Raw genomic sequence first — 14,970 nt, 5'->3', positions numbered from 1 at the left:
AATAGTTTATATTGAAAGGCATCAAAATGTTAGATAGAAGAAAATACTGGGAATCTCCAAAATCGCTTTTCTTTTTCTTTTTTTGCATATAATTTCTCACAAAGTGAAACCAATAATATATACTTGAGAACTTGCATGTGCTGAATAAGTGTCATCACTTTAGCTTATCTGTGACTGACGACATTTTGAGTGTTACATTTGCCCTCGGTCTCATACAAATACCTTAAAGTTATTTTCTATATCTCTCAGATTGTGATTGTGTTCTGTGAGTGATGTAAGCTTGATGCTATACGTGTGTGTGTGTGTGTGTGTGTGTGTGTGTGTGTGTGTGTGTGTGTGTGTGTGTGTGTGTGTGTGTGTGTGTGTGTGTGTGTGTGTGTGTGCGCGTCCACACTACAGCTTCTTATTTACATGGTCAGATGTGTTAGAAACAGCAGGCCCTCTCCAATATCTCCTCCCTTTTATTCCCATGAATTCTATCAAGTTTTCCAATATTGCATCTGCAGTGCACTCGGCTTTGAATGTTGATGTTGATGGATCACCCACTTCCTCCTCCTCATTAATTTCATCACCTTATCGCCCAGGCCACTTCATTTGACCAAAAGGTAATAATAAATGTCCCATTCGCAATCTTTAACACACTCAGCCAGGCGGAAACACTTAATAACAGCATACAAATTGAACTTCAATCATCTCATTTTGCTCTGCAGATGCATTGGCACATTAAAAGCCAACATCTGAGAGTATGAGTGCACTCTCTCACACACATGTAATTGTATGCCATCGGTTGCCAAGCTTCAAATTGAGCGTTATAATGCTCGTTTATTACACATTTTATAAGTGAGGATGGGGATTCTGTCAGCGGCAGGAGAGCCGTTTCCTTTTCCTCACTGCGAACGCCCTTATCACGGCTCAAACACAAGTGCACACTTTGCCCAACAGAGACTGCTATTCAGAGACTCATTTATCTTTCTGAGAGAGCGCTGGATAGTTCACTCGCTCTCTGTCTCACACTTGCTATCTTAGCTTTTTTCTCTCCCACTACCCCCCCCCCCCCCTTCTTTTTTTGGCGTGGGGTGGGGGGGTATTTTCAATTAGATTTCATTCAATTCTGTCAGAGACGGAGCACATGCTCTCGAGCGCTGGTCCCTGGTGTGTGTGTCGCTTGGAGGATGTCGTTTGCGCGCACAGGGTCCTTTGGCAGAGGGCAGAATGTCTGTTTGAGAGATGTGTCCCTCTTCATCTCAGACTCGTTTCAGCGGCTGACAGAGACAAATGACAGCACTCAGAAATGACTTGCTGCCTCTTGATCCTAACAGGTTGAGCGGTTTGAAATGACACACACATACATACACATTCCCATTTCGACTTCAACCTTTTGTTGTCCGTTTGGCGTCAGTATCATGGCCTTGAAATTAGAATTATTTTAGTTTTTATGTGTTTTGGCATAAATGGGAGTATAGACAGTATAGTATAGACTATAGACAAAATGGAATAAACAATTAATTTATATCTGTAGAAAAGTCTTTTAAAGTGGCTTTAAACATCTAAATGACAAAAAAAGGCACTGTTTGCATATGTTTGGCAACAATTCTTTTAACCCTAACTGATGCAGTGTGTAGCTTTTCATTTCTTAAACAGCCCTTTTGGAAGATGTATTTACTTGCCATATTCCAGGAGGACAATGCCAAGATTCAATGGGCTCAAATTGTGAAAGTGGTTTTCACAGGGAGCAAGAGGAATCATTTTCACACATGATTTGGCCACCACAGAGGCCATAACTCCATTGAAAGTCTTTGGGATGTGCTGGAGTAGACTTTACAGAGTGGTTAGACCTCTCCCATTGTCAATGCAACATCTTGGCCAAAGCTTAATGCAACTCTTGATTGAAATAGATGATATGATGTTTCGACAACCTTATGCATCAATGCCACCAGAAATGGACACTGTAATCAAAGCTAAAGGCGTTCCAACTAAATATTATAGTGTGCAACTTTTTTGGAGAGGGAGATTTTCGGTCAACAATCAAGAAAACCGAGAGAGTTAATTACAAGGCTAGTACATGAGGTACAAGGTACAAGAAGACAAAATATGATATTAGATGCACAACAGACTGTCATATCAATCTACAGCATGTCATGTCAAGCCAAGGCACTGCATCAATGCTTTATTCCTTTGGGTTTGAGTAGACAGGAGTAAGATAAAGTGTGAACTATTGAAGTTCTTCTGCTATAGAGATGGAATGAAGCACAGGTTAAAGGTCATCTTTTTAGTCAGCAAGATTTTATGGGCTGATGTTCATCTCCAGATGCCCCTTTCAAGTGACTTTCATCTGAAAATAATTAGCAATGAGCTACTTTAAAAAATACAAGACAAACAAGACTATGACAAAGATTTAACCTTTTAAGTACACTATTATAAATTAAAGCATCACAACACTGATTTGAAACCAGCAATCAGTAACTGCTGATTTGGTATATATAATTATTATAATCAATGTTAAAAACGGTTTAGAATTTTGTGGAAACTATTTTTCCGAATTCTCTGAATATTTGTCAGCTGTATTGGCTAGAATTTGAATACTGGTCCATCCCTACTTGAAGGTGGGCTCTTTTGACCTAGGCCTCTAAACAACCACTTAATACCCATGCTTAATAGTTTATATTTTCTTTGACTCTTTTCACTCCTTCCATTTAGAATGGCAGGTAATGATCAGGTCGTGAAGTGTGTGTTATATTATGCTGTTGTGTTGAGTGGTGTGTGGGTGTGTGGGTGGTTGGGGGACTCTTGCAGCATTAACACTCCTTACATGGGGTTAATTTCATTACCAGTCCATTGCAGCTGCTGCTAATACACAATGCAAACAGACAGATCCTTCAGATGAAGTTCCTCGATTAGACTTGTGCAAGTGGATTACATCTTTATGACCCTGTACGTAATCTCTCAGCTGTAATAAACTCCTCCATGCTCAAACTTCTCCATGATACCTTGGTTAGGTAGTGCATCAGATATCACATTAATGGTGCGGTTTCCATACCAACTGCCTGACAGAGGGGAGATGAGGAAGATAAATAGGAGAGCAGGGCCGTCTCGCATGCCGCTTGTCAGGGAGTTTGCGGTGGCGAACGGCAGCGTTACCGGGGCGGTGGAACGACCTTAATCCACATTTAATTGAACTCCGGAGACTTTGAAGTGAGTCTGCAGAGCAGACAGGAGCAGTGACATTGCTCTCAGCACACAGCACAGCTGATGCCCTCTCTTTCTCTCTTCTTCCATCCTCTTCCCTTTCTCTCATTAATGAGTGCATATCAGTGTTAGCCTTGCTACTGGAAGATCTGAATGCCTGATAAACTCAGCTGTTTATCCGCCCTAATCAGAGCCCCACAGATCAGGTGTGGTGGTCTCTTTATCCTCTTCTGTCCTAACAACCAGTCTGTAATAAAGCTAAATTAGAAATGTGAGAAAATATTGAGCATGTGGAGGTAAAGAAACAGATAAGTAGAGTCTTAAGATAAGACTAGAGTGTTTGGCACAGCTGAGCATCTGTGAATGCAAAATTACACTACAGTCGTCTTTCTCTCTATCGTCTCAGCAAATAACCAGGATCAGGGCTATCTGTGATAGTTGGAAGCCTAATTTGGTTGCTTCCACCAAGAACCAGAACAAATCTGCAGTAACATATTGTAACGTGACGTCAGCAAAAAGAAAAAATAAGTGTATTATCTGTCCCTGATTTTTAAAAATCGAACTGAACACTATTTATGCATTTGTATTTTTTATATAAATGAATGTACAATTTATATGTAGAAATGTATAAATTAATAATAATATTTTTCTAGCATTTTGTTTTCAACATTTCTTGTGCTTTCTGAACAATTGTTTTGAACATTTCTTTTATTTTCTGAACAATGAAGTATGATGATTGTGGAGCAGCAACACATGATAAAACCATTTCTGGCTCACACCAACTTGAAGGGCAAATACTGATAGATTTCCAGTTCTCTTGGTACTGATTACCTTTTAGTGAACTGTGGCCTTCCTGCTCCTCTTTAGTGTGTGTCTGAATGGGGCTCATTTTAGCGCTTAAAGCATCTCTTTTTCATGAGGACTGATCAATAATACACATTAATCCTGCACTGCAACCCTGAGCATGAGCTGTGGGTGATAAATGAACTAAAACCTTCCCTCTGCCCTGCTGTTTTCTTGCTCATATTCCCTTTATTTTTTATATTTCTTTGATCAATTGTCTTTGTGTCTCCTAAACAGATTTTAGCCTACACAGAGGGTTTGCATGGGAAATGGCAGTTCACAGAGATCAGAGCGATTTTCTCTCGCCGCTATCTGCTACAGAACACAGCGCTGGAAGTCTTCATGGCCAACAGGAGTAAGCTCTGATCACTTGCTGTTCTGGAAAATCTTAAAGGGCTCATCAAAATGTATTTTTTGAGGAGATCATTACACTATAGAAAACATGTTTTAAAACTCCAGAGTTCCAAAAAACAATTAATTTATTGAAAAAACTAAAAACTTTTCTAACATTAAGTTGACCTCTTAAAATATATATATATTTTTTTTTAACATGACTCCTTTAAAACAGTTCAACAGAAATTCTACTATTTATTTACACACAGTGAATGAAGTGTGTTAAATTCTCACTCCTCCCTACAGCGGCGATCATGTTCAACTTCCCAGATGCGGCTACAGTGAAAAAGGTGGTACACTGTCTCCCCAGAGTTGGAGTCGGCACGAATTTTGGCCTTCCTCAGACCAGGTATGTTCTGTATTTCAGCTCTTTTATAATACCTGCTGAAAGCTATCCATTCACATTCATCTCACTGACACTTGCACAACTTGTGCGGGACCTCCCGGACGTATGTGATAAGCTGTGCGATATGGACAAAAAATACTATCATGATGTTTTGATCAAAATTGCGATTTCAATTTTAACCACGATTTTGAAACAGTATTTCCTTACATACTTGTATGTACAGTGCTGGTCAGAATTGTTTGCCCCCTTGGTAAATATGATCAAAGATGGCTGTAAAAAATAAATCTGCATTGTTTATCCTTTTGATATTTTATTTAGAAAAAATGCAAAAATCCTTTTATTGAAGTAAAAGAATTGAAAGCGGGGCGGGGGGGGGGGATCACATTATGAAATAAAGGTTTTTCTCCATAACACATTGGGGACAATTATTTACCCCCTTTTATGAAATACTTTTTGCAACCTCCTTTTTCCTATAGTCTTTTATAGTCTTCTCCTATAATGCCTGATGAGTTTGGAGAACACCTGACAAGAGATCAGAGACCATTCCTCCATACAGAATCTCTCCAGATCCTTTAGATTCCCAGATCCATGTTGGCGCTTCTTCTCTTGAGTTCAGCCCCCTCATTTTCTGTAGGGTTCAGGTCAGAGACTGGGATGTTCATTGCAGATGCTTGGTTTTGTGCTCAGTGACACATTTTTGTTTTGATTTTGATGTTTGTTTTTGGATCACTGCCCTGTTGGAAGATCCAAACATAGCCCATTATAAGATTTCTAGCAGAGGTTGTCAGGTTATTATTTTTTATCTGTTGGTATTTGATCGAATCCATGAAGCCATGTATCTGAACAAGATGTCCTGGACCTCTGGCAGAAAATTAGGCCCACAGCATTAAAGATAGAGAGTATTTCATTTTACACATGGGGTACTTTTTTATCCCTGAGTGCACCAAACCCATCTTAAGTGTTTGCTGCCAAGTGTTTTTATTTTATTTTAATTTTTTTATCTGTCCATAGAATGTTTTAAAAGTAACTGACTCTACTGAAACTTCAAACAGGACGGATTCTATGATTAGATGAAAGACACTGAACAGACAGAGCAAACACTGAACCCTATAGAAAATGAGTGGGCTGAACTGAAGAGAAGAAGCGCCAACATGGATCTGGGAATCTGAAGGATCTGGAGAGATTCTGTATGGAGGAATGGTCTGTGATCTCTTGTCAGGTGTTCTCCAAACTCATCAGGCATTATAGGAGAAGACTCAGAGCTGTTATCTTGGAAAAAGGAGGTTGCAAAAAGTATTTAATAAAAGGGGGTAAATAATTGTTCCCAATGTGTTTTGGAGAAAAACATTTATTTCATAATGTGATTTCCCCCCACTTTCAATTCTTTTACTTCAATGAAAGGTTAGATTTTTGCTAAACTTTTCTAATAAAATATCAAAAGGATTAACAATGCAGATTTATTTTTTACAGCCATTTTTGATCATATTTACCAAGGGGGCAAATAATTCTGACCAGCACTGTATCATTTTATTTGGAATCCGGCTTTATTGACGATATTTGTGTGCATCATATCTTTGCATACATAATATGTGACAGCATCAGTTATTTCTTTATGCCATTTTGAACTCTTTTCATATGTTGTGCAGTTTGCAAATGCCTGTATTATGCTATATTTGTGTTCCCCTGGTTCAGAATGTGTTTTTAAACATGCTCTAGACGGATGTCTTTAACCGTTGCGCTTGCGTCTTTTGACATGCGTTCAACTTGTCTCTAGACCCCTGCGCCTTGTATTTTTTAACCGCAAAAAAGCATTCTATATGAATAGCGTTTTCTCAGTTTTGCCGTAACTATAGTTTAACAGGCCTTGCAAATTACCTGGCTCCATGATACATCATCTCTCCTGTATCCAAAATCCAAGTCCTTATCCTTCCTTGAATTCACCTTCCCTGTTTCTGTGCTTTCTTCGAAGTCGTAACGCTAAACCCACTCTATTGATGTTGTACATTGAGGGAGCTAGTGGAAAAATCATGTTTTCTGCAGTTTAGAAATTGCGTGTGCTCACACTTTTGTGATTTTGAATTACCACACAGCCCTACTTTCTGCCATCTTTGCTCATGGTCGCTCAGTTCTGCACTTGCAAATCTGTTGGCCAAGCATTTGCTTCAACGTTTGCGGACTTTAGTATGTATCTGGCCTAACACTGCTTGTTTGTGTGTTAATGTGTGTATGGTGTGGGGGTGGCTGTAACACTGCCTAATTACCTCCACACAAACACAATTCACATCATTTATTTATCTCCCCAACTGAGAAATAAATACAGGGGCCAGTGCAGAGCCTGCAGGGCAGACTGGGAACACAGGAAACGCACACAAACACACACACACACACACACACACACAGACACACACACACTGCTGCTGTTGTAGTTCAGCCAAAGAAAAGTTGATTTAGATTTATGAAATTCCATAACAATATCCTTCTAAATCAGTGTTCTTATTAACATTCACTGAAACTACATAACTATAGGGTAACATAATGGGTAACATTATATAGTGGATATTGATTCCTCACATGTCTCTCGGTGGCTCTTAACTGGTCAGAGGTTTTTGTGTGGCTATTGACCATTACAAACCGCCCTCTCCCGCCATGAATTCACTTATACCCTTCTGCTAACATTCGTGTGGCATTTCCCTTTCGCTCTGTGTTAGGAGGGGCAAAGGGCAGTGGAAACTTCAGAGAGGCCTAATGACTGTAATCACGCTGGGTGACAGTGATGAATTCTCTAATTTCGCTTTGTTTTAATTGGATGGAGAGTCATTTATTTTAGTGTCCACATATTTGCTTGCACTGTGCATGTTCATTTAACAGGTTCCCACATTACCCATGATGCCATTGTGTGTCTGTGTTCATGTCTGAATTTGGATGTAGGATATACTGCATTCAGAATTCTAGAAGAGTTTTTTTTTTTTTTTTTTTTTTATTCTGATTGGCTCAGCGGTATTTCATATAACAGTACTGGAATGTTTCACTGTTTGTATCAGTCCTGTAGAATTTGAATATTGGCTTCTTATGGTAGGTATTTTCATAGGAGCAAAAAATCTAATCATATTGTGTCTATTATTTATGCTAATGTTGTATGAAAGCCATTTCCCATAGATTTAAAGGTATTTTTCTATTTAGAGGTTTTATGTGAATGGAATCCGTTGTTGAAATGAAACTTTTCTAGCTGTGTTACATCTTCTTAATCCAGCAAAATGCTGTAAAAGTCCCGAATTGATGTATTGTGGGAACATAGCCATAGGATTTGAGAAGTGTTTCATAACTGTTTGAGCACGAACAAGGTTACATTGCTGTGAAGTACATGTAAAAAATGTTTAAGCCAATCACAAAATTCTGAAGTAACTGACACAATTACTCTGTGCCATTTTTTTGTAAGCCTGTGACATGGGATTCAATATAAACAACAAAATAATTTTTTTTTAAACAAATACTTTATTTTGATTTCTTAGTTGAAATGTATTGTAATGCCATTAAATGGTATATTGTAAATCAACTGATTGGCAAAGATGTGTACATTTCAGATTACTCTTTGAATTTCTGAATGTGTTTTTTCTTTCTCTGATAGACGGATTTCTCTGGCCAGTCCGAAACAGCTCTACAAGGCCTCCAACATGACCCAGCGTTGGCAAAGACGAGAGATCTCCAACTTTGAGTACCTCATGTTCCTCAACACCATTTCAGGTAAAAATCAATGATATCTGAATGCTAACCATCATACATTCTCCAAACATCAACTCAGCTAATGTACTAATGAATGAATAACACCTCCGTATGACACAACAAGCAACAAAAGGGAACTCTTCCATGTTAATCTGAGTTTCTGTTTTGCTGTGTTGGGCCACATTGTCTCACCCCCACTGAAACCTCATTGGACCAAAGCCCTGCAAATGGAATATCCTCATGTCTTTAGGACAAAGAGTTAGACAACTAATAAAGACTGGAAAGGAATTTGGACAAATACTAAAGGCCCCGTCTCTAAAAGCCCCGTTTCTCCAGTCATGGTACACTGAAAAATAATGGGTGTAGAAACAATTTTCACATTTAGAAATTGCTAGTAAATTAATTATAATTGACAATTACAAAGAAACGACAAGTAACGCATTTAATTAAATGTGAAATTTTAAAGTAGAAAATATGAAATAGTTTTTCTTGTAAAACGTAAAATAATCTTTGTATCATTTACAACTTCGCATAATAATTTAGTGTTTCAGTGATTCTATTTAAAGGACTGTAATTAAGGGACATGATGACGAAGTGAAATCATGGTCATGATAAAGGTAACAAGACTCAAGGAAATGTGTTTTGACACTCCTTGTGTTTCAGGTCGTACATTTAATGATCTGAACCAGTATCCTGTGTTCCCCTGGGTAATCACCAACTACGACAGTGAAGATCTCGATCTCACCCTGCCCAGTAACTACAGAGATCTGTCCAAGGTAAACACATGACCACATAGACACACACACAAACAGTCTAAGCCAACAACCCAAACCTCAGAGAACTCCTGTAGACTGAAGGACATGTCTGAAGTAAAGTTTTGAAAACACAAATACACGGGAGTATTTGAGTGAAAACCCCGTCCGGCAGCTTTAACGATGAAGCTGAGCCTGATAGACAGACGTAACTGTCTAGCGAGGGAGGGAATGACTGCCGCTGTAGACTCATCGCTGTGAGTCTGACCGTACATGTAGTAAAGCGTTTGCGGCCGCGTGCGCGTCACCTCATGCCAGGCACCCTCAACCGCAGACAAGTCAGATAATGGGTCCGTGTCTCTCCTCCTCCCCTCTCCCCCTCAATCAAGCCCTCAGAAGCCCCCTACATCCCGCCTCTCACCTCCTCCCCCATTCCCGTTAGCCAGCCAGCCTCCCTAAGGAGCTAATTAATGAGCATAGTAGTACTTGAGCTAACCACACAGACAGACTGACACAGCTCGCTGCTGGGAACACCAGACCTGCCTTTGTCTCTCTCAGTCTCTCGCTCAATACATAGGTATCTTAAATTGTATCACACCATTTGAAGGCAGCTCAGGAGGATTTATATCCTTGGCCGCTAACGTTTTTTTTTCTTTTCTTTTTTTCTTCCTGATTCAACAGTATCAATTACACGCACTGTTCTTACACTAATTTCTTTTAAATACAGAGATTTAGTGGCCAGACACGTCGATGCTTATACTGAAGAGTAGGGTGGCTCAATGTTTGATATAATCCTGATATACATATATAGTAAAATTGCTACAATTCAATGACTGCAAATGAGATGTACACTAACGTTCAAAAGTTTGGAGTCAGTAAGTGTTCTTAGTATCTTATCTAGTCGGTAAGTATCTTGTGCTCACCAAGGATGACCAAGACTATTACTATCACCAAGACTATTATTTTTCAGTTTTCAATTTTCATTTTCAGCATCCTTTCTCCAGTCTCAGTGTTACATGATCTTTCAGAAATCATTATAATATGCTGATATGGTGTTCAAGTAATATTTCTGATTATCGATATTGAAAATGGTTGCCTAATATTTTTGTGGAAACTGAGATACATTTATTTCAGGATTCTTTGATTAATTTAAAGTAAAAAAAAAATTTGTTTAAATGAATAAAATTATATATTTTTGAATTGCTGCTTATTTTACCCAGTAGTGTTTACTTTAATTAAAAAAAGAAAAATAAATTGTTATATTGGCAAGGATATTGACAGATTTTGAAACAGATTTTGTTTTTAATTCGACTAAAGTGTCTACTTGCATTAATCTCTCTTAATATATATATTTTGTCATAAAATTAGTTTTAAATACTTCAAAATCCTTTTTTGTATTCCAGAGGTTTAGTATGGACCCCACTGTATAATAAATGTGTAATCATACATATGATACATAAGATTAGATATGCTGTGTCTTACATTATAATACAACACTGTAAATCTATAGCCTGGGACACACCAAGCCATCTTCAAAGAACTAGCGGCAACGAAAACCGACGATGTTGTCGCCTCGCGTCGACTGCATCTGGACCAAAAAGCTGCGCTTGAACAAACAACATAGACTACAACTGACTGCAAAGCAAACTAGTACGTGCATTCTGAACCTGCGTGTAAGGAATTAACTGTCTATATCTGGTATCAATAGTCTATATTCGTCATTCAAAAGGAGAAACCGAAAAAAGGATCAGCGCTTGCTTACCATTTTGAATATCAGTAATGTTGATCATTTTCTTCATTTTAAGCTTCTCATGTTGTTAAAAAAAATATTCACCTTCTGGAATGTCTGGGTTGGGTTGGATAACATAACATTAGAACGTCTTGACTTACTTGCTCTCTTTCATTACGTTCGCTTTAATTCTCGTGCACTGACTCGTTCGCTAAACTGAACAACCAATCAGGTCCCACTCTCACCGACGGCCCCAACGCAGATTCAACATGCTGAATCAGGCAAACTGCCGCCGATGTGTGGAACACACTTCGAAAACTAGCCCGACAGATGCTCGCCGACGCACACTCGCTTGGTGTGTCCCGGCCTAAATTTTGGTTGCCTTTCCCCTAATCCACATTGCAGCTATTCAAACAAGTACAGTGTTCTCCTGAATCAGGACTCAGACTAAAATTCTTGTGCCAGTGAATCGAGGTTGTTCCCCTGGTTGATCATTCCGTGGTCCTGACCTTGGTCTAATTGCAATCGATTGTTGTGTAGCGGGTTTACCTCTGAACTACTAATAGCTGCTTTGCTGAAGTGACAGTGATTAACCAGGATTAGTCAGAACATGCTATTTCAGTCTGATCTGTTTTGTCCTGATGATGATGGTTATTATCATTTTAATTAAATGCATTTCACTTATGTTTGTATCTTAAAGCAGTGTCTACAAGAGCTCCTTTCTCAGTTTAGACCTGATAAATATTTCATGTCAAGTGCTGGGGGGCACTCCTCCAAAAGAATGCTCTTTACTTGCATTACACCATTTGGGTAATTGAGTTGTAGGACAAAAGTTGTGTTTTAAAACGCCTCAAACTCCACTTTAAAAGTGCTTGTGAAATCTTGCCAGTCACTGCCTCAAAAATGACCATCAATTTCATGTAATGGTGGCCAATGGAGGGAGGACAGAGGATTACTTTTAGAGCTCAGATGATCGAACGAGTGTCCACTCTGACCCAAAATGGCAGAATAAATCAGTTATAAGAGGCAGGAAAACAAAGGACTGAGAGATAATGGAAGATACATTTCTGTGGAAAAACAACCGTGATGTTTCAGAAGTCACCCTTACTGTCTTCAGTCTGAGATCATTGCTCACGTATTGCTCTACAGTGGAGGTTTATATGTATGATGCTATCTGTATCTTCTGCGTTGTTTTACCAATTCAGATCCGGCAAGCACCATGTTTCTTTCAGGTACTATATGGTACTATACTATACTATACTATACTAGGCTATACTATACTATACTATACTATACTATATATATATATATATATATATATATATATATATATATATATATATATATATATATTGCAATATTTAATATATAGAATTATAATATTTTCAATATTGTCTAGTGGATAGTATAAAAATTAATCAACTTTGTGAATAGACTAATCTATCTCATATCCATCTATCGTATAAAATATATGTGTATGTGTAGTAAGCTAAGTTTTCCTCTGTTAGAGTGGCAGCCTGGGCTCATTGTTAATACGTAGGTATTAATACACAACTTTTACAGGAACAAAACATAAATTTTTGTACGTTTGGATAGATTCTGAAACGTACAATATTTATGTATTGACAGTATTTAAACTTAAGCGTTATTGTGTACTTACAGCTAAAGAAACAAAATATTTACTAATCTTTAATATCATAAATATTTGTTTAATTTCCCTTCTACCATTTTATAGATTCATCCCGTAACCCTACCCCAAAACATAACCATTTTATAGAGACTATATAAAGAATATAAAAAATGTAATGGACAGAAATGTGTAGGAAAATGAAAATTTCAGTAACAAAACAGCATTTAAAATATATTTTGAACTGCTAATCCCACTCCTATCTCTCTAAACCTACCCATAACCATTTCTTAAAAATATGTACAGTTATAAAGAGAAGCATAACAGACAAATTTAATCACAATAATTCGTTTAGTGCAAAAATGTCAAAAGCGGTAACAAAAGTAGCCAAAATGACGATGTGTTACAGTCGCAGTCCTCTCTGGCGGTATACAATAGTTTTGTGTGAGGTACAGAGCAGAATTTAAGTTATTAATTGCTGAAAATCTTATCCCGATCCACTCTGTGAAGGCTCGCATTTCTCATTTAAATGCACATCAATCAAAACATGTCGCAATCTGTGACGAAGACGATGAGAGCCAGTGAGCGTTTGATATCACTGTCGTAAAACATATCGTAAAGCTTCTTGAGGCAGCAATTTTTTAATTTACAAGGAGTGCGGGATTTGACATTTACGGTCGCTGCTGAGAATGGAGATAAAGATCACTGAATAAAGGCTTGAATTTGGGTCTGTTCCAGAACACAGAATAGTGTGATAGAGTGATTGTGTGATTGAGTGATTTGTGAAATTTATGTTGCATTTTATGGTTTTATACTATACTGAGAAAATGCCCTTAGTGTTAAGAAATAAATAATTCATGATAAATAATGGTTAAACAATTGCCATTAAATGGTATATTGTAATGCTATTCGTTTTAAGGTTTTAAAGTGTAGTGTTGTTTAACATTATGTAAATCATTCGAAACAAGTTTGCAGCAGAAGTTACACAGAACAGAACAAAATTGTAACATTTCATATTAAATAGATGAGTAAACTGCGTTTAATAAATGCGACTGAAAACATAATACCATTGCTATGACAGTTAAATACAATAGAATCATAATGCCACTATTTTAATATTCATAAATAAGGATTCATACACATTTGTACATCTGTAAAGTTGTTCATATGTAAATAATTTGCGTTTTACTGGTGTTCATATGCAAGGCTGAGTATATTATAAATTGGTTACTGATTCCAAATTACATTACACGAATTTTAGTTTTAGTAAAATTAGTTTTTAGTAACATAATTCATTACATTTACACATTTAAGGTAATAGAATCGGACTACTTTTTGATTACTTTTTGATTACTTTTGACCTACCTCGTTTATCATATTGATTTGAATAGGATAATTTTGTACCATATTGATATAAAAATGGCCAGCACACAGCTTGGAGCATATCTTTTTATTTTTTTATTAATTTGTTCTTCCCCTGTGCCGTTTCTTTGCAATGGCTTCTACCCACTAGGTTAAAAGACAACAGACCTATAAACCATCATACATCACCCTCGCCTTTGTTTCTCTCTCTTTCCCTCCCTCCCTCAAACTCTCTCTCGAGTTTTGACAGCCTTGCCTTTATGTTCAGTCAAGCTTTCAAGCCTTAGGGAGAAACGGAGGCCGAGCAAGAGCAGCCCCCTCATCTGCCACCCCTCCCTCTGTAGCGAACAACAGCAAATCTCAACAATCTTTATTACAACTGCTTTATTCATGCTGTTGACACAGGCAATATCAGTGTATGGCCAGTGGACCATGACATCACAGCCTCGCCTGTGAAGGCCATCTGAACCTTGTATAAGCTGTGCGTCTTTGCTCTTTTTGTCCTTAACCCCTCCCGCTCTCGCTTGTCGTCTGCGTATGCCACATCCCAGCTCTGCTTTGATAGAAACAGGTCATGTGGGACCTTTTACATAGCGGGGTGAAATTGCCATAGACGCTGTGTGACACGCACTGTCTTTCCTGCGGGCAGAAGAATGTGCTTCATGAATTTATGTTCCTTTTGTCTCATCGTTGTGACCCTGCTGGCTTTCTTATCATAAACTCTAACCTTTTCATGACATCTGGTACAGCTGGAGTTATCACTGCAGCCAGAAAGAACAAAACTGACACAACTGAGTGAGCTGCTCACCTAATGGAATAGATAGTAAATGGCAACAAAAATAGCACTCCCTTGTTCACTTAAAGTCGTGTGTGTTACGGAAGTAACTGCGTTTTTTTACCCAACCTTATGTACATCCAAGTGAAACGTACTATCGTGAAGAAAAAAAGGTAGGGTGGAGACTTGGCTCTGTTCATCAGTTGTCGATTGGATGGAGGCAGATCTGAATTCGAA

General features: G+C 38.0%; 1 protein-coding gene across 2 annotated transcripts in view; it reads left to right on the top strand.

The window, feature by feature from the left end:
* Positions 1-14,970, top strand: part of lrba (LPS-responsive vesicle trafficking, beach and anchor containing) — a 262,441-nt gene that overhangs the window by 181,394 nt on the left and 66,077 nt on the right. For both annotated transcript variants that reach the window (XM_082164352.1, XM_082164351.1), the window contains exons 40-43: positions 4,267-4,384; positions 4,669-4,771; positions 8,394-8,509; positions 9,152-9,264. In XM_082164352.1, coding sequence (XP_082020478.1) covers positions 4,267-4,384; positions 4,669-4,771; positions 8,394-8,509; positions 9,152-9,264 — 450 coding nt within the window. The remainder of the gene's footprint in view (positions 1-4,266; positions 4,385-4,668; positions 4,772-8,393; positions 8,510-9,151; positions 9,265-14,970) is intronic.

The sequence above is a fragment of the Leuciscus leuciscus genome (genome assembly GCF_965113295.1).
Source record: "Leuciscus leuciscus genome assembly, chromosome: 3".
NCBI classification, from domain to species: domain Eukaryota; kingdom Metazoa; phylum Chordata; class Actinopteri; order Cypriniformes; family Leuciscidae; genus Leuciscus; species Leuciscus leuciscus.
Note: the sequence above shows the minus strand (reverse complement) of the source record. Positions and strands in the feature narration are given on the sequence as shown.